Source organism: Spea bombifrons, chromosome 2 (assembly GCF_027358695.1).
Source record: "Spea bombifrons isolate aSpeBom1 chromosome 2, aSpeBom1.2.pri, whole genome shotgun sequence".
NCBI classification, from domain to species: domain Eukaryota; kingdom Metazoa; phylum Chordata; class Amphibia; order Anura; family Pelobatidae; genus Spea; species Spea bombifrons.
Window position 1 is genome coordinate 125,327,114 of NC_071088.1, and position 20,954 is coordinate 125,348,067.

Here is a 20,954-nt window from a genome sequence, read left to right on the forward strand (position 1 = left end):
TGCACGGTACTGTTTTTTTAAACCCTGCTCCCGCAATGTGTGTGTTCCACTCCCGCCCGCATCCGCCACATATGTGGTCAATCACCCCACATATGTGTCCAATCCCGCCCGCTACTGCCACATATGTGTCCAATCCTGCCCGCCACATATGTGGTCAATCTGCCGCTGCGGAATCTGCCGGCACTTCATAAATAAATGTAATGTAATCACGCCCACCTCCTTACCTGAACTGTAGATTTCCCGCGCAGTCCCACAAGGCTGCCTTTGCATTGCTCCCTCACAGCATCTCTTCTCTTGTTTTGCCCCGCGGAGTCACGGGAAGTGACGTAACATCACGTGACTCCGCTGGGTTCCTGGGCGGAACAAGAGAAGAGACGCTGTGAGGGAGCAACGCCAAGACAGGCTTGTGGGATTCCCGGGACCCGCAGGTACAGTGTCTGACCGGCCGTAACACCCAAAAGACCGCCCGTGCCTACAGGCCTCTACATCAAAGTAATTTTTCTCCCAAAAGCCTATGTAACTTTAATTCCTTTGTCCTAATAAGAGGTATCAACTTCGACTATTATTTATTGTTTTATATAGCGCCATCCTACTCCACAGTGCTGTACAATGGGTAGACAGGACATAACAGGTAGTGCATCACATTAGACTCAAAAGGGGGGCCCTATTCAAATGATCTTACCATCTAGATCTTCCTTTTCTTCTGGGCTAATGCTAATGACCTCTTTGGACCAACAGAAGGCCCGCAGCAGCAACAGGCTCAATTTTATTCAATATTTGGATTGGTTTATTCCTAATTGGAAGCCAATTAGGGTATGAAAAATCTGCAAAACTTGTGTTTGTTAAAAATATTCAACAGCTCTGAAATATTATTTTCTAGGTCTTTTGGATATTATATCTTATATCAGACTTGTGCATTCTAATTTATGCAAATTGGAAATGCAGCGAACTTAGGCAAATTTATCAATTTGTAGGAGCCCATTGTACCGCGTTATGGAATTTGATGGCACTTTATAAAACAATAAAAATAATCCACTAAAACGAGGCCAGACCCCACACGAAGCAAATGAAAACTAAGCAAAAAGCTCAGAATTTAAATCTGAAATTTGTGTGCCCTTTCATTCATACTCTCTCACTTGCTCTTTCACATTCTCATTCTGTTTCACTCTCTCACTCTCTTAATGTTTCCCTACCACTTCCACATCTTATTATTATCTTTTATTTATATAGAGGCAACAATTTATGCAGCCCTTCCCTCATCTTTTGAGATCCTGGCAGAAAAGTACTCTTCATCTTCTCTCTTTCATCTTCTATCTTTGTCCGCATCTCCACAGACAAAACCTAACGCAAATCCGCCAAAGTGGTGGTGCATCCAGTGGCGTCATCCCCCTGTCCCCAATCAGAGGAGAGGATGTCACCAAAACACTGCCATTTTGGTGGAAGTTCACCTTAGGGCAAAATCACAGTGCTTTCAGTGATGTTCTCACCCCCCCCGATTGGAGGGAGAGGGCGACACTGAGCACCACCAATTTGGCGGAAGTTCATGTCACGTTATGTACGCAGAGATAAGGATGAAGAGAGAAGGCAATACATAAATGAGAGAAGAGGAAGAACAAGTGGATGCAGAAGTGGTCAGCAGGTAGAGAAACATTAAGAGCGTCTGAGGAAGAGAGTGAATGCGGATGCCGGACAGCAAATTTAATTCTCAAAAATGTCCCCCTGATGTTCATCAGGGCAGGGAACAAATTTGTTGCCTGAAAACGAATAGCCCAAAATGAACCGAAAAATTCATCCGAATCCTTTTTCGCCCATTGGCTCATGTCTAATATCTATGCATATGCATTTATATATGTATATCTTTTGTATTGGGAACTAAATCTTTAGCAGTGTCATTTTCGAATGATTGCAAGCAGTAAGATTATAATAAGATAATGCAAACTGCTGAATGTGTTATCGTTTTATATTTAGTTGTAAATGGCTGTAAAAAATGTGATTTAAATAAAATAAACTGATTTATTTTTTTAATCATGATTTTTATACACTAGTGTTGTAAATATATCTCAAATGATAAACCATATCATAGAGCTCACTTACTAGACAACTGTTCACTTGATATACTGTACTTATTACGTCTCTCATTCAGCACACAAATTGGTTGGCCACATGTCAACAGAGTAAATCAACGAACTGTGGCAACATAGACTTTGACGAGCAGTAGATTTATGAACTGACATAACCTCGGTGAGATGTTTTGCATGCCAACTCCATGCACGTAGTAAGGTATTTCTCGAAGTCTGTGATAAATAAATGTGGTTACAGCATTGGGGAAACTTGCTGCCAATCAAACATAAATTCCATAAAAAACCATTTGTCATGAGACTGAATTGTTAATGTTAAATTATAGGTGGTAGAGTTAAAGAAACCGAGTATTTTTTTTTAGTTACAAATGGTAATCATCACCCCAAATCCATCAATAAATTATAAATAAAGCTACCATACAAATTATTGAAATCTCCAAATCAATTAAAATCTCCAAAGACAAAGGACCTTTTGCGTAGACCCATATACAAGCTAGCATATGATGGGCCAAACTTAGCCCCCATGACAGTCCCTTGTTTTTAGAGAAAAACATCTCCATTAAAAAGAAATGAAAAAGACTACAGCGCTAAATCAGCCAATGCTGGAGAATATTGACTGAGCTGTCAAACACATTCTATACGCTGTATGCCCTTATTGTGTGAAATGGTTTCCAAACAACAGAGGAGATCTTGCGCAGCACATCTTTTGTATCTTTGACATGAACCTGAAGCTAAAGAACGATTGGTTGCAAATGGAAACGTAGAAAGACCTTCATCTAAACTACCTATTACTGGCACACTGAGACACAGGGGATTAACCAGAGACTTATGAACTTTAGGACGAAAATGAAAAACAGGTATTTTAGGGTCTGATCTAAAAATATATCCCCCGTCATTTACATCTAACATTTCAATATGGAAACCAGTAGCTAATAAACTTCTAAATTGTGACTGAAAAGCAGTAGTAGGATCACAATCCAATTTTTGATATGTACTGATATGACTCTTGTAGATAATAAGAACAGTCATGTATTGTATTTTAATGACATGCACTTTTTTCATTATGTAAATAACAAATGTTGCATGGAAACTGAAAGAAGATTTAATATTAATACATATGGCTTGTTAAACAAGTTAAGAAAAACGTTCTGGTACAAGTTTACCAACAACTGCATTGACAGCTGCCATTATAGTTATTAATATATTAACATTCTGTCTTAAACATATAAATATGACTGCTGCCTGCTTGAAGCAGACCTTTCACTTTCACACTTGGCGACCTAGTGTTACGCTCGGCGTATCAGAGGAGACACTGATGTAGGCCAGAACACTGTGCCCCATCAAGGGAATGCCTGTCTCAGAAGACTTCACTCTCGGGTTGAGCCTTTTGGGTTTAAGCAGTCGTGGGACTTTGTGATGATCTTCCAAGACTGAGGAGAAACTCTAAGGGTGCACACGCAGGATACTAAAGACAAGCCGTAGTCAGGGAGTTGGGGTTCAGGGTAATCATACATCAGACGTGCTCAAAGAAACCAGAGTTGGAGGGATCCTGGCAGTCTATGCATGTATTTATGTGGGAGCAACCAACACTGGGTCTGCCAGTTTCCTGCACCGATCTGAAAGTGTCAGTCAAATGCTTGTAAGCCATTGTACAGCGCTACGGAATATGATATATAAAACAATAAATATTAATAAGCGTTTCATCACATCCACATGGAGCAAAACACACCACAGCAGAACAAGAACGATTGCTTGATGCGTTTCGCACTTGCGTGCTGAGTCATAATATGTCAATAAAATAAAATATTAGAGCCGATGTCTGAAAGCTGGAGTTCAGCTAGTTAGAAATGTGATAGCAAGAAGCACTATGACAAGAAGAGGTACGACCATCAGAGGGCAAGGTGTAACACTCTGGGCCCTTATATAGGGCTAGATGAGAAGAAAGACGGCAAAGTCAGAGTTAGTGTCAAAATTCTTAAAGGAGTGACATCATTCCATAATGGTCGTACACCTGTGGCCATCTTGAGTGTGTCGCTGTTGCGTGCAAGGCTGCAACTGGCCGCTGTAGCTGAAGAGACCTGGAGCAGCAGCAACAGGGAGGGGGCTGTGAGGGACACCGGTCGATGGATGACCATGTTGACAAAAAGCCCGTTGGCAAGCTGGAGGCCTACCCAAGTGGCCAACTGGTGTATAGGTGACACCTAGCACAAAAATGTAATTGTGTGGTAAAATGTTTTGCCTCATACTCGAGCCACATAAACCACACCGTTTATTTATCCCAATCCAAGACCATCAATTATATTGGTAGCCATTGGATATCCATGACATAAAAGTTTTACATGTCATAAATCTCACATTCATTCATCTGACAATTTGAAACATTTAATTCTAATCTAAACCAATTTCTAAAGAAATAGTATAAAAAGTACTTATTTCTAGTTTCTACAATGTGGGTGTGAGTTCCGTCTTCAACCAAGTTAAATTTCAATAGCCGTTAGTCTATATAACCTGCTAGATGAAGTCACACGCTGTGCTAACACTTTCATAAATACCGTATTTGCTCGATTATAAGACGACCCCCCCAAATCTAAATATTAATTTAGGAAAAAAACTAAAAGCCTGAATATAAGACTACCCTATAGGAAAAAAAGTTTTACTAGTAAATATTAATTAATGTAAACAATTTTTTTCATATTTAATAAAAGCTATGATTGAGAAAAATATATATTTTTTTATTTCCTTTTATTTGCCAACCTGCCCCCCCCCAGTTTTGCACATCTGCCCCCAAGGTTGCCACTGTGCCCCCAGAAATGCCTTAATCCCCCTTTATTTGCCACTCTGCCCCATGATGTGCCTTTTAACCCTCTATATGCCACCCTGCCTCCAGAAATGTCTTATGCCCTCCTATATGCCACTCTGCCCCATGATATGCCTTTTAACCCCCTATATGCCAGAGTGGCATATAGGGGGTTAAAAGGCATTTCTGGAGGTATATATAACTGCTAACAGCAATCAAACTCCTATAAAGCCAAGGCAGCCAGTACATGCAGGAACCTGGGGATGATAGGAGTTTGAGTACAGCCTCCCTATGCCATGCTACCACCCCCCCCTTACACATCCATGCTATCATACACACACTCATTCACAAACATTTAAAAACTCATTCATTCCATTAATCACACATACACACACACACACACTCAAACCCCCCACCCTGTTACCTGAACTGCAGATCTCCCACTTGCAGACTCCTGCAGGGGCCCGGCTGTTAGTGATGTCCGGATCATGAACGAATCGTTCATTTGATCCGGTTCTTTTTAGTGATCCGGATGAGTCGGTTCACTAGACTGAACGATTCGTTTGTAGCGGTTCAGTCTGTGAATCGTGCAGCTGTAACCTGATCCTAGAGCTGTGAGTCATCTGCAGAGCACTCTGGGGTCAGGTTACAGCTCATTAATTCACACAGGAACGATGACTCATAGAGTCAGAGAGTCGTTCAAAGAGTCGAATGATCCGAAGAGTCGAATGAACCGAAGTTTCGAATGAACCGAAGAGTCGAATGAACCGAAGAGTCGAATGATCTGAAGAGTCGAATGATTCGAATCTTACAGGGATCCGGATCTTACAAGGATCCGAATCTTACAGAGATTCGAATCATTCAGAGAATATCACTGATACCATACTTTTATAAATAAATACATTAATAATGTTCACACTGCCCCCAGGATTTAGATTCCCCTGAGTTTGCCCCCCTTTACCTATAACTGCACCTACAGTTAACTTTATTAAATTAATTAAATTAACCCTCAGTCATCAGCATAAAATTAACCCTTATACCCCATCAACCATAACTGCCCCTGAAATTAACCGTAAAGACCCCATTAACCATAACGGCCCCTGAAATTAACCCTAAATACTCCATTAACCATAACTGCCCCTAAGTTAATTGCATGTACTCCAGATAAATTACCTAATAAATCGGTATGGTTGATGGGGTCTTTAGTGTTAATTTGGGGGCAGTTATGCTTAATGGGGTGTTTAGGGATAATTTAGGGGCAGTTATGCTTAATGGGGTCTTTAGTGTTAATTTAGGGGAAGTTATGCTTAATGAGGTGTTTAGGGTTAATTTGGGGCAGTTATGCTTAATGGGTCTTTAGTGTTAATTTAGGGGCAGTTATGCTTAATGAGGTGTTTAGGGTTAATTTGGGGGTAGTTATGCTTAATGGGGTCTTTAGTGTTAATTTAGGGACAGTTATGCCTAATGAGGTGTTTAGGGTTAATTTGGGGGCAGTTATGCTTAATGGGGTCTTTAGTGTTAAATTAGGGGCATTTATGCTTAATGAGGTGTTTAGGGTTAATTTGGGGGCAGTTATGCTTAATGGGGTGTTTAGGGTTAATTTGGGGGCAGTTATGCTTAATGGGGTCTTTAGTGTTAATTTGGGGGCAGTTATGCTTAATGGGGTCTTTAGTGTTAATTTGGGGGCAGTTATGCTTAATGGGGTGTTTAGGGTTAATTTGGGGGCAGTTATGCTTAACGGGGTGTTTAGGGTTAATTTAGGGGCAGTTATGCTTAATGGGGTGTTTAGGGTTAATTTGGGGGCAGTTATGGTTAATGGGGTGTTAAGGGTTAATTTTAGGGGCAGTCATGGTTGATGGGGTGTTAAGGGTTAATTTTAGGGCAGTCATGGTTGATGGGGTGTTTAGGGTTAATTTAATGGTGAGGGTTAATTTAATTAATTTAATAAAGTTAGCTTAAGGTGCAGTTGCAGGTAAAGGGGAATGTAAATCCTGGGGGCAGTGATTATTAATGTATTATTTATAACAGTATGGTGAAATTCTCTGAATGATTAGAATGCCAATGAAGGCAGAGAGTCGTTCAAAGATCCGGATCTTACAATGATCCGGATCTTACAATGATCCGGATCTTACAGTGATCCGGATCACTGTAAGATTCGGATCCCTGTAAGATCCGAATCTTTGAACGACTCTCTGCCTTCATTGACATCACTGGAGGCAGGGGGGAGGATTCATAATGAAAGGGGCGGGGCCAATCGTTAGTGTGCCTGCACGGAGTTACTGGAAAACAGTAACTCCGTGCAGACACACTGAGTGATCCGAAGATCCGGATCATGAATCGGATCATTTCAGTGAACGAATCGAAATGATCCGATTCACTTTAATGATCCGAACTTCCCATCACTACCGGCTGTGCGAGCAACTTCTCTGGCCCCGCCCCAAGAGGAAGGAGGGGGAGGCAGAATTATGTGACACTCTGCTAGCTTCCTGCTGCTAATAGAAGAGACGCTGCTCGGGACCAAAGCACCGGTAAGCAGCCTGGCCCCAGCAGACATTTTTTTTGAGGTCTAATTAGAAGACGACCTCGATTATAAGACGAGGGGTATTTTTCAGAGCATTTGCTCTGAAAAAACCTCGTCTTATAATCGAGCAAATACGGTACATAGAGCATTACAAACGTTATTCCTATTACTTTAAAAAACAGTCATGTGGCACAAAGAGCTTGTGAGTTGGTTTCTTGAGGTTTTCGCTAATTCCACCCAAAATAAATTGTTTTAGAATTAGTTTCAAATACATCAATACAGAAATCTGTTTAAAATATCCCATTCCTGAGGGATAAATCCAGTGCTGTTCACAGTGATGTAGGTTAGCATTGACAAAACCCTGTTTTATCTAATTTAATTCCAATAAACTTCCTTTATCTACAAACCTGGAGGCTGCCGTTGTTGTCAGTCATGTCATATTTTGGGTGGCTTTTTTTTCCAACACTTACCTGATTTTTTTTTACATAGACTTTCATTAGTCAGAATGTCTGGCTGGATGATTAATAGTGAGCCATACTGCTATTTACCACAAGAAGTCAGTTTGTTTGTCCATGGGAGCAACTAAAAAATGCAGGGTTTTGGTGCAAATATTGCCCCAGGCCCTCCACCGACTGCACCAAGCAAAATATCCCAAAGTGCCAGCTTTGCATCCAAACAGTATTTCAGTGCCACATTGTCCACAAACAGCTTGCCAGCGCCAACTTCATTCCCAAGCAACTTGTGCCATTTTGGTGATCCTGTGTGAATTGTAGCCTCAGTTTGCTGTTCTTAGCTGACAGGAGTGGCACCCGGTGGGGTCTTCTGCTGCTGTAGCCCGTCTGCTTCAAGGTTCGATGCGTTCAGAGATGGTATTCTGCATACCTTGGTTGTAATTAGTGATCATTTGAGTTACTGTCATCTCGAACCAGTCTGCCCATTCTCCTCAGACCTCTGACATGAAGATTTTTCGTCCACACAACTGCCGCGCACTTGGATATTTTCTATATGCATTTGCTGCCATGTGATTGGCTGATTAGCTATCTGTGTTAACAATTGAACAGGTGTACCTAATAATGTGGGCAGTGAGTGTATTTCAAATATTAAGTATTAAGAACTAAAGAACTTAAGAACTAAAACAACTTATCCAAATGATGCCATATGTCCCGAAGCAGTGGAGCACCAGGATATGATTTCATAATGCTGTGCTGAGCAGTGAGGATGGTGGGCACAGAGGTAGGTGTTGAGACTGTCCTGGAAACTCTTCCAATACTGTAACTGTAATTGTTGAATGCTTGGATTTGGCAGTAAGAGGTATGGACTACATCCCAGGGATTCGGGTTCAGTTTTAATAATGCAGCTGTTACAGGTATCGCTTTTGCTTATTCAGCAATCTGTAGATGCCCACTGAGATAATTAGACATTTTCCAAAATTGTCAGCAGATTAAATGCTTCCTGCTGCATATTGTTAGCAGACAGACGGTAATTGAGATCTTCTTCTCTAGAACACACAACCTTAACATAAGCAAAATCATTGTTTCAGAAAATGTTATAGGTTGTAATTGAGATCATATGCTTGCATGTCCACAAACTAGCCTTCTCATCCGAATAATTCATTTATTTAGGGATAATATTTTACATAATTTCATTTGTTTTTTATTTTCTAATCTCACAAGTGTGAAATTATAGGCAGCGATAGGTGTTTTTCGGGGGGGAGGGGGACATAAATGCGCTGCTTCCCCAGATAATAATCAGAAATATCTAGGTGGATATTCCTAACACTATTTAATTCAAGAATATTGCACTTTTCCTTAATTGTTTGCAATAAAATATATAGACAACACTACAGTAAACATGTATCAAATTTCCATGGGTTTCTGCTCTATTATTCCATAGATAGAGGCCCTAAACTTTATCTGTGGATATGGTAGCACTTCTTACCCATGCGCAGATAAACTACTCTGCTCTTTTTCTTTTGTGATCCTCTTTCCAGTGAAGATGATTTGGTAACCATTAGAATCAAATATAAATATAATACTCAGGGAAATGAATGGAGGGGAACAACGATCAAATAGCATTATTCTGGGTTTTTATATTTCTCTGTTGGGTCAATTAGCAAATTATCAATGGTATAATTAATTATCTATATCAAATAAAAACAGAACATGGCAACATATCTTCCTCTTAACTTTTCATTTTCCATGCCCTTCATAATGTATAACTTACGCAGTGAGATGAGGCTTTTCGTCTCATTCCAGTTAACTCACAACTCACTCTTACGTATAAATACATTGATGTATTTTGGTGTAGAAATATATATGTATATATATATATATATATATATCATACAGGCAGACCCCAGAGGCTTAGAAATAGAGAAGTTTGTTTGTGGTTTTGAAAGGAGGACTTAAGGTAAGCAGCTGTGACTGCACACATAGCTTTAGACGTTGTTAGGGGTAATAATACCGCACTTCTTCAAAGCTCCTGAAAACATTGTCTGGATAACGAGGTTCTGACGACATGCAAGGACAGAAGAAATCTCCCAACGGTTGGGTTTGGCTGCAAGGTAGGAAATATATTTGCCCCTTGCCTCTCTCAGGCCTCAAGTATCTCATATAGCCCGTCTTTAGGAGACACGGTGTTCATATTAAATGAGTCAACCCATGAGGTGTCCATGGATGACAATTACATTAATGAGACACGGGGATTTTGTTAATATGAGCTGCATTAAGTTCCGCTTCATATTCATTAGTCATTGTTGCCCTCTAGGACAATAGATCTTTGGATAAAATATGAGCAGTCCTACATTCAGGGCTGTTGGTTGTCCCTGAAGACCAGTGTAAGAATCCCAGCTCTAATCTGTAAGAGTTTTGTGATCATAGCGTGTAATGAGTCTACAATTTACAAAGTTTTTTTCCGAATACAAATGACGCCTCATAACAGTCGTGAAACAACTATCAATAAGAACTAGCTTCTTGAAGAAGGGGGAAAAAGTAATAAAAAGACTAGTTTTGACCTGCATAAGCAATATTATTTGACAAAGCATCAAAGCGAGTTATGGTGACAGGCAATAATGTCTTCCATAACATAACTTCCTTATTTCTACCTTCTGGTTTCTCAGAACAATAATCCCATACTTTGGAAGCTTTATGTTTACGGGGTTTTAAAGAGGAAGCTGCACTTCACAAAATAGGTTTTACTTCTGTGAACACACGGCCAGGTCTTATGATGACCACATTAGCCATTAAGACTAGGACTTCATAGAGCTCATGTAAAGTGCTGTCCTGCAATACATGATGTATAATCTTGTAGAACATGGTGACCGCACATGTCATGTTTTCAAGGACACGTATCATTTTTACATGTCGATGCTATCATAGAAGGAAATCGGTTACGCACCCGACATACTGAAGAATAGCCTTTTACACGCATTGGTCAGCAGCATGTAATATGTTTATGTGTCCATGGACAGAAATGGCCAATATAGTCCATACTTCTCAATATTTCAAATGGTCAATTGAGACTTTTTAGGGGATGTGGTTGGAGATGTATGGGGCAGGCTTTTACTAAAACTTTTTGTTACATACCCATAGCTATTAAAGTAATTCCATAAGATATTTAGAATAAAATAATGCATTTTTCTATACAGTTTACTTTATAAACAGATTTTCTGTTTTCAAGTTGTAGAGCACAGTGATATACTCATAATCAGCAAACATTCCATCTGGGGAGGAGAGAGAACATCTGCCCCATCCAGATAAGGGTCCCAAAAAGGGACATTTGGGAAGTATACTACCTGGTCCAGCTGGACAAATTCAGAGGAATGCTGTTTGGAGTGACAATGGTCCAAACTTCTTCTTATTTAGAATTTAGTCCTCCGTGAGCTGTCATCAGCCCATGATTGCCAAAAAGAACTGTACGATGCATATCCTTCTATATGGGTATTAAAGAGGGTTCATTGTAATTTTATGGTTAGCCTTCTATGTGTAATTAACAAATATGTTTTAAAAATCGACCAGTCTACGGATGTCTTTCAGTCCACTGATCTCTCTGTCCTGTATGGTTCTTCTTGTGACCTCCGAGTGGTAGCCTCGCTATCTGTGCGGTTCAGAACTGAAGCAGGCAGTCCAAGTTGGGGATTGCAGGTACTGTGTGGCAGGAGATTATTTGCAAGGGACAAACCAGCAGGGCCAGGCATGTTGGGGGTCTGTTGCTTTGTCTAGAGCTATTCTTTTGTGCAACCTTTAAGGACTGACGTCTGAAACACCTACCATAGTGCATATTCAGTGTGTATGAGCTGAATTTAGGAACAGGGGCGTCCCAGGGAGCGAGTGTGTATGTGTAAGTGCATGTCAGTGGTTTTGTGAGTGTATGTGTTAGATTAAATATGTGTGCTAGTGCATATGTTTGTTACTGGGGAGGGCAAGGAGATTGGGCTTTACTTGCCCTCCTGTGCCAGAAGGTGCCAGCTTTCACTTGCTTATCAAAACCCTGAAGCGTACCATAAAGCAGATATGGACAAGCTTTTAACATTCCAGACAAGAACTCCTATGAATATACAGAACTATCAGAGAGAACATGTTCACTCCCAGGGTGAAAGAGTCTCAAACTCATTTATAACTGTTGAAATACCTACTTGATTACAGTAACAGCGCAGGAAATCAACCAGAGAGGGTTGTTAGGTCCATTTGGATACCACCATTAGAGAGTTGCTAAAATAAAATCTTTCTGATGGATTATTAAGGGGTTGGTATTTGAAGAGTCACACAAGCGCCCATAAAGCGGTGACTAGGTATCATGGGAGTTGTGGTTTGCAGAAACTGGAGAGTAAAAGGTTTGTCCATTCCCGATGGCATTTTATTTTACATTTCACTTAATAAAGGACCCTTTCAGAAAAATGCTCAGGTATTGCAGAACTGCGATTAAGTTACATAATATTAAAATACATGATTTAAATGGTTGGCAAAGTTTCAAAGTTTGCACCAGAACCACTTTTTATAGATAACAAACTGTTATTAAGTTACTTATATTAAATACGCTTACGTTAATCACAATCGAAAAGAGAAACAAGTAGAAGGGGATCCAGTTAGAATTGGTCAGAATTAAATGTATTGAATAAATTCATTGCTTGTCATTTCTGCTGTTGAAGAGACACTGCCATCTTGTGGAGTGTTCATGCATTACATTAAGTTGTAATGTTCAATAGTAAAGAGCGAATATGCAAAAGTATGAAAACATTAAAAAAGTACCCAAACATCACGTTATTTTTAAAAAGTGGTTGGTTGCGGAAATATTAACATGGTGACCGACCTCAGCAGGCATTAGAATCAGTGACATCACACATACCCCTCTCCATAATAAGGAAGAAGACCTTAACAATGCTGGGCGACAAACCAGTACAAATCGACCTAGTAAGCTTTTATTTGGAAAATTACCACTGAAGACCTATTTCTTAATCAAATTTATACAATTTTTTAAAGCGTTTTATAAATTACTAGTTTACATTTTTTTTTCACTTTTTTTTTTTTAAAAGAACAGGAAATTTTCCCATACAGCATGCCGGCTACATTTGTAACAAAGCAACACATTTAATTATACTTTTTTTTTCTGAAGTGTAGTTGACCTCAACTACTAACCAGACAAAAAAGTGGTATGAAGAAATGTTGTGGATAGCTCCCACGTGTACCAATTTTCCACCCCTGTCCCAGGCTTTCCATCTATTAACCCCCTTCTGCCTATAGCCCCATCACCCAACTAGGTTGTCCCATATTTAGAGACCTAAAATGTTTGGTTGGTATGATTGTGTGTCGAAGATGTCCTAGACGAGATATGCATAAAGCGATCCTTAATCAATTCTATGTTTCTATGTGCATGACTGCCTCTGCAATAATACCTTAAAATGACTTTGTTATTTATAAAAATGTAATTTGCTTAGGTAAAATGTCAAATGCTAAAGACATTGGCATGGTTCTAGGAGAATGAAAAGTGGTAGGTAACTGGAAATGATTCATTCCACTAAACAGACCTCCTTGTTTCCTTCCTGTCTTATTCCAGTCTAGAACTAAATATAATCTTTGCCATCAAGTAAGGAAGTTAGTTTATTTTCAGTTCTTCTTTGCTTATGCGTTCCTTCTCCTTTCCAAAAAACAAAACACCTGTCACATTTTAGGTATTTTTTAAAATGTGTTCTTCAAGTTTAAGCTTATATTTTACTTTATGGTTTTGTCAGATCTGTGTGTACCATAAAAGGTGGTCCCACCACAGCTACGCATACATCAGTCTATATTACTGAAAAAAATAGTTTATGAGATTATCCTATTCATTTCAAGTACAATAAAAAAGTTATTGTGGCCCAGAGAAGAAAAAAAGGCAAACTTTCATTCCAATAGCACAACAACCAATGAATCTATCTATCTATCTATCTATCTATCTATCTATCTATCTATCTATCTATCTATCTATCTATCTATCTATCTGATAGAAACATATAATTTAATGATAGAATCTGTTTTTCTTGATGTAGAGACTCAGACCTTAATCAGTCCTTGGTCTTGTCTTAGATTCAAGATAGCTTTATGCCTTTCTCATACATATTTAAATGCATCAGCCTCTGTTGTGTTAGGTACCGTCCTTTGTATTCCATACCGTAGGCCTCCTCCTCACTCCTTTAGCAGGAACATGGAGTTGCTCTTGTCATGGGGCTAGAACTGCTTGCATGCATGATTCCGCAAGTCCCCCGATCTACATGGCTAGGATGTCACACATGCGCATGGGAGGATAGTGGATATTGTGTGCACTTGGTTTGTCCTGCTTTAGGTCCTGGTTTCTAGATTATCCCGTTCAAATTGTTTCCCTTTGACTTGGACAGATCCTGGCTGACCTGATTCTCGACTTTCATTATGTTTATGGGTAACTGTTTCACTTGACACTTGATTCTGACTGCTTCTCAGTTTGACTCAGCTTGCTCCTGATACCGGACTCCGCCACCTTGACAAGTAAGGCTGAAATTATCAGAGCTGAGAACCAGGTTTATCTCAGCAGACGTACAGTTGTAGGCAGTGCCTTCTTGTTTTTTCCTCGGATGACAGAGGATCCTGGGCTAGTCCTATCTGCCCTGGTTCTTCCAGGACCTCTTCAGTTGTCTTTCTTGTAATCTACATTCAGTTTGAATGACCTAGAGGATCTGGTCTTCCATGGAATCTGGAATTCCTACTTGGGCCAGCTTATCCTTAATTGATTCAAGTAAGCCTAGGCCAGAGAACAGGTTCATTCCATGTGATCTCTACCACTATGTGACGAAATTTGAACACAGTCTTCATTGGGTTTCTGGCCTTGTCTGAGAGTTTGAAGAGTCATTTCAGTGGGCGACTCATACAAGGTATCCGTGGCCTGAAGAGAGACTGACCAAGAATCAAAACAGATCTGTTTGAATATATCAGATGTTGAGCCTAGGTCATGGGTTCACCTGCCAGTAGAGATATGACATTATGAACATTCACAACATCTGAAACACTTGTAGTATAAGTATAAAACATCATCGTAATACAGTTACAGTAGATTCTTAAATAATGCCATGATTCAAAGTTGGAACATTAAAACTCAACAGAATTAGCAGTTTAGCAACAAGTGAGCCAACAACCTATACAACAAACAAAAGCGGATTGTGCCCTTAACAAAACTTATGTGTAAATAAACGTAAAAAAAAGCATCTTAAATCTCTTGCATAATATTGAACATAAATGTTGACATAAGTGTCAACATAAAAAAAACATAAAAGAAAAAAAATATATAGTGTAGTATGCTTAAATAAGCCATAAAAAGAAGCCAGATCTTTCATGGGATCCATTAATTTAGTGATAGTCGTTTTCCCAAAGAAGCAATACATTTTTGCCTTATTGGGGTTGAACGTTAGAGGCTTCACTTGAAGAGGTATTACATTTTATTTTTCACCCCTAGGAACAAAATAAGCAATCCTAACTTTATTGTAAGTGTTTGAGTAAAACATTTTCATTGCTTCCCATATTGCAGATCACCTCCTACTGCCTGCCCCATGCAAGAAAGCAGGTAGTCAATCAGCTCTGACCATTAGAGAGGAAAGCATAAAACTAGGTCCTTACTCTAGGGAACCAATTCATCACAATGGTCAATTTTGGGGGAAAATCAGTCTATTCATTAGTGTAGTGTTGCTGGTGGTTCTGCAATGCAAAATCTAGGGTTTCTTCCTAAGCCCTAAAATGCTGCTGCTGCTGTAAGTGAATGAAACATCGATGAGAAAACTCGCAAAATTTCATCTAAACTGAAAGGTCAGGAAACAAAATTTGCCGTCAAGCGAAGTCAAAAAAAAAAGTGAAAAATTAGTTTAAACCAACTTTGCTCACCTTGCACAAGTCTATTATCTAGACATACCCACCGAACATGTAATCCCTAGAGTGTAGACTTGGAGTTTATTATTTTCATTGCAATTAGTAGAATTTCTTTTGGGAGCAAACTTTAGTTTGTCCTAGATTAAGCTTTATGTGCTTGGCTACCAGTAATCCCATCTGAGCATTCTCATATTGTTGGGCTTATATATAAAAAGTGATTCTAAAGTTTTTCACCTGTTACAATATCCATAGCAATCAAAGAAACATAAGTCTCGTTGGTTGCTATAACAACGTTTTAAACTTTGCACCAGAATCAGTTTTATACAAAACACCCAATGCACCTAAAAACGCAAACACTGAAATGCAGACCTGTAGGCTATAAATTAATATTAAATAGATGGAATAACGGGATAGACTGACGGAGAGGCGCGGAACATGGAGCAGAACATGAGATGTTTAAGTTGTGTGGTCAGGGCCGGCCCTACAATGGAGCCGACTGGGGCAATTGCCCCAGGCGGCACTTTAGAAGGGGCGGCACTTTGCCGCCCCAAGCGTTTTTGTTGGTTGTTTGTTTTGAAGCGGAGGAGAGAGAGAGGGGCGCCGAGTAGTTTTCGCTTACCCGCTCGGCGCCCCTCTCTCTCTCCTCTGCGGCGAGTCTCCCTGTTCAGTCTCGGTGCCGGCTTGTAATGATGAGCGCCGGAAGTGGCGTCAATTTCCGGCGCTCAGCATTACAAACCGGCACCGTGGCAGAGCAGGGAGACTCGCCGCAGGACTGTTTAAAGGTAAGTACCGGGGGGGGGGGAATAATGCCGTCAGCGAAGTTTAAAGTCGGGGGGGGCGACATTTTAAACTTCGCCCCAGGCGGCGTTAAGTCTTCGGCCGGCCCTGTGTGTGGTCCTCTGCTTCTATAAATCTATGTGTTGAAAAACTTTGACTTCGGTACACCCATTAAAAAGAAGAGAATGACAACAAAAATTGATGTGGTTGGCGGGTAACCAAAAGCAAGACATATATTATGAACAAAGGAAGCAGAACTAGAGAGTTAAGATTATGGAAGGAAGGTGATATCCCCACCTAACTGCAGTACCTGGATCCATTTATTGGTGATACAAAAAACAGCATAGACGCACGCATTACATCAATCGAAACTTTAATACATCTAAGACAACATTTCCTCATATAGCGAATATTGTAGACTTTTTCCGTTGTCACACATGAGAGCAGTGATGTGGTAAATGTAAAGGAAAAAAATCCAAAGTGTTATGTATCAAACTGTGAGATAAAATGTACTAAGCATCTAATATCTTATCATGAGCTGATGTTATGAACAAACAAATGTGTTTTATTTACTTTACAATGCCACCATTTCCTTTCAAAGCATAAAAAGCACAGACACGTATATATGATGCTTGTATTAAATGTTTTTACAAAAAATACTTATATTGCTATACATTCCATTAGATCTGTAAATGTGACTGTGAGGAGCGTCATATATATACATATTACATATGTTCATGTAGTAAGAAGACTACCAGGATCATCAGAAGATCAGAGTCAATGAGTAGACCAGTAGGACCACGTCTTCACCCTAGATGGCCCATAGCTCAAGTGAATTTAAAGAGAATATTATTATTATTTATTGTTTTATATAGCGCCATCAAATTCCGTAGCGCTGTACAATGGATAGAGAGAGTACAACCAGTAAGAGAACATGCATGGGATAAGCATATGACTATTCTGAATCTAAGACAAGACCAAGGACTGATTACGCTCTAAGTCCTTAAGCAGGATAAATGGGTAGATCAGATAGGCCAAATGGTTCTGACATCAAATTCTATGTGTTTTAAGACTCCAAAATCCAATGAGAACGGAATGCTCGCACTATAGAAAACCAAAAGCAGCAGGATAGCTACCACAACGCCCAATTTAAAGGTGGCACGGACAGTATCCAGGGAAACAAGGAACGGCATGAAAACAAATAGTAAATAAAAAGAATACAGCTTTAAAATTGAAATAATTTATCTAAACAGCTAAAACTAATATGAGCAGGACATAAATAAAAGCAGATTTTTAGGATCACGGAGTAGGAGAGTGGTAATTAGAAACGCTGTTGTTAGCGCTGTTGAAAACCCATATCTTTTCCAGAAACAATTATGAAATCATGTAAAATGTTGCCTCGTTCATAATGTTTGCCGGTGAGACTTAATGGTCATATATCATAAAAGCCAGCACTGAGACAAAGCTTCTTTAAAGTTTCTGCGCTGTCTTTACGTGATTAAACGTTTATCGGAAAGAAGATCACAGATCTAGTTTATTTGTGTATGTTTTGTCTTGCTGGGACGCCTGCTATCCTTTTTCTCACCCTACCCAGCCTTTTTGATAAAATTTAACATGTACTGTATGTATATTTTTTTTAGGCAGTTAATAAGGATGGGAAGCCTCCTAAGAAATGTCCTAAGAAATGTACACAATATGTGTGTTAGCTACGATGTGTGGTATTAAGAGTTAAAGTGAATAGCCTCTGGTTTGCTGCGCTACCCGTCCCTCTCTTCCTGTAAGTAGCATGAAGCGTGCTCACTGGTTCCCACAGGAAACAGCCTCCATCTTCTGAACAGGAAGGATGACCTGCTGAAGAACCAGTTGGAGTAGTGGCTGTTCAAAGAGCCTCTACTAAAATAGCTCAGGAAGGGAAGTGCACCAACATTTCTGGTCACGAATGATTTATGATCGTAATGTGCTGCCGTAAACCAGTTACACAAAACAGGCCCTTAAAGAACATGACAGCTTTTTCTGTAATGGCAAGCGACACTCGGTGTGTAAGAGAAACCCAGTGTATTGGTATGGATATAGAGGAGCCAACGTGCCTGGGGTTACACCTGTTTTCTAGCATCCAGATTCTGCCGCTTGATGCAAAACAGCAAAGCTTGGGCCACATTTTCCAACTTAGACTGAGAAAGAAAATAGATCTGTGACTGTTTATAAATTACTCTCTGGTCTTGGTGAATATTCTCATATTCTTAAATGTATCACTTGTGGGAATTACTCTGGTCTACTTCACATTTACTGAATAGACCACCATAGATTGGGCTACTCGCCGCTCATTCAGTGTTATACTGCCTTGGCTACTCACATTTACTAATAGACCACTGTAGGATGGCCACTCGCAGTCCATTTAATGTTGCTCTTCCTAGGCTATCACGCATCCAAGATCTGCTTATGGGCCCTACTCTATCAATCACAATTTGGAAACAATCGGAACACAGCTGTTCTTTTTAATGTCCATTAACGAAATATTAAGATTATTTACAATAAATAATACTTTTGCAGGTCTTTTTTCATTAATACTAAGTATAATATAATGAGGCGATAGCAATGGGAATGGAGTAACAAAGCCGGAACATCAGACACTATGGTGGTGTGCGCAACCACCAGCGACTAGACTGTAAGACCAATCCCAACATGACATCATGCCAAAAAGTATGCTACAGGGAACCAGGGTCCCCACAACAAGCTCCAGTAATAAAAATATCTTTTTTATATGTGATATGCTTCCCATTTTAACCAACGCTCTTCTAGAGCTCCTTAGAACTGTCAGAGTTATTACACTGGATCCCATCTGTATGTCTCTATTAAAATGTAAATATAAGCACAATGTTATCATGCCCGTCGCACATAAATCAATTTTCCAGTTCTATTTATCTATGTATATTTGCACATAATACCAAATGTGGATGAATAATGAGTTTAATCAAATTTTATTGAAAGAAAAGATCAGACATTTATCCATGCTGATAGGATTGGATTACAGGGATTATCAGAAATGTGTCTGCTTTTGTTTTGCAGTTGCAGTTATCAGTAGTGTGTTATCCGCAGCCGCAAACCAAGACTCGCCGCCGGCAATCAGCTGCCATTTAGTAAAGATCAGTAGTCAGGCACAGGTAACTATGCAAAGACGTTATCCCTTATTATTGTATAATAGTATAATATATCCCATTCACGATGCTTTTAAGTTCTTGGCCTAAGGTCTAATACTCGCTTTTATAGTAAAAATTACTAATTGCGATTTGTACGTTTCTAATGATTTTTATGTCTTGTATATAATTATGTATACCTTTAATTTCCTAGGTTTCCCGTTCTACAGACAGGACCAGTGACCTGGGCTGTTATATGATTTCCCAGTATGCTTACAAAGCAGCAATGGAGGTGGAAGTCAATTTATTTGAATCTGTGTCGCTGGAAGTCTTGCAGAATATAAGTGATGCAGTGTCATCTGTTTGGTTGTTGAGGAAGAACGATATGGAACATCACATGCAATCATCAGAGAGCGCGTGAGAAATAATGTTCTTCACTATTCTTATTTATTATTGTCTTATATAGCGCCATCATATTCCATAGAGCTGTACAATGGGTAAACAGGACATAACAAGTGGTGTATAACATAACAATGTATCTTACACAAAAGAAGATAATTTTTAATCTTAAATAATTATCATATATTATATATATCATTATATATATATATATATATATATATAATTATATATCAAATAACAGATGGAATAAGTATTATTATTCCATCTGTTATTTGATATTGACACCACTGGACTTATACGGCTACAACCTCTACTCTACTATAATTATATATATATTATTATTTTTAATATATATATATATATATATATTATTTATAAGTATTATACCTTTGCCCTTGTAAGAATTTAGTATATGGATTAGGTTGAAAACATCAGTCAGTTGCAAGGCATGGAACGCACATCTGTTTCATGGAAAAAACAGGCTTTGTACCCTAGCATGACATGTTTTGTTGGGTACGCTGGTCTCACGAGGGGCATTGTGGTCTCACTGCATTTTCTGTCTTGGATTACACCAGTAGGACTCCTATAAGAGTACACTAATATCTCCCTTTTTATGGGTGCACACGTTGTATATACTAGTGCTAACCTTTAAACCGTGCTCTCCCAGTGTTTCATTCATCAAAAAGAGAGGGCCGACACTTGCAAGTTTCTCCAGCATGAATGGCTGAGCTGACCCCGTATAATACATATTTTAATGGGTAAAGAGACTTTGAAGACGTCTGACTGGTTAAACGATACATTATACAGGTCAATCAAGCTCTACCTTCTCGGAGATCTCCCGTGGATTGGACCTTTATCGTGTATAGAGAAATAGAGCTCCCCTCC

At 39.4% G+C, this 20,954-nt stretch overlaps 1 protein-coding gene across 1 annotated transcript in view; it reads left to right on the plus strand.

The window, feature by feature from the left end:
• The first annotated feature begins 9,853 nt into the window (after positions 1-9,853).
• Positions 9,854-20,954, plus strand: part of FLT3 (fms related receptor tyrosine kinase 3) — a 29,003-nt gene continuing 17,902 nt past the window's right edge. The window contains exons 1-3 of the mRNA XM_053456071.1: positions 9,854-9,959; positions 19,600-19,694; positions 19,882-20,084. Coding sequence (XP_053312046.1) covers positions 9,914-9,959; positions 19,600-19,694; positions 19,882-20,084 — 344 coding nt within the window. The 5' untranslated portion in view covers positions 9,854-9,913. The remainder of the gene's footprint in view (positions 9,960-19,599; positions 19,695-19,881; positions 20,085-20,954) is intronic.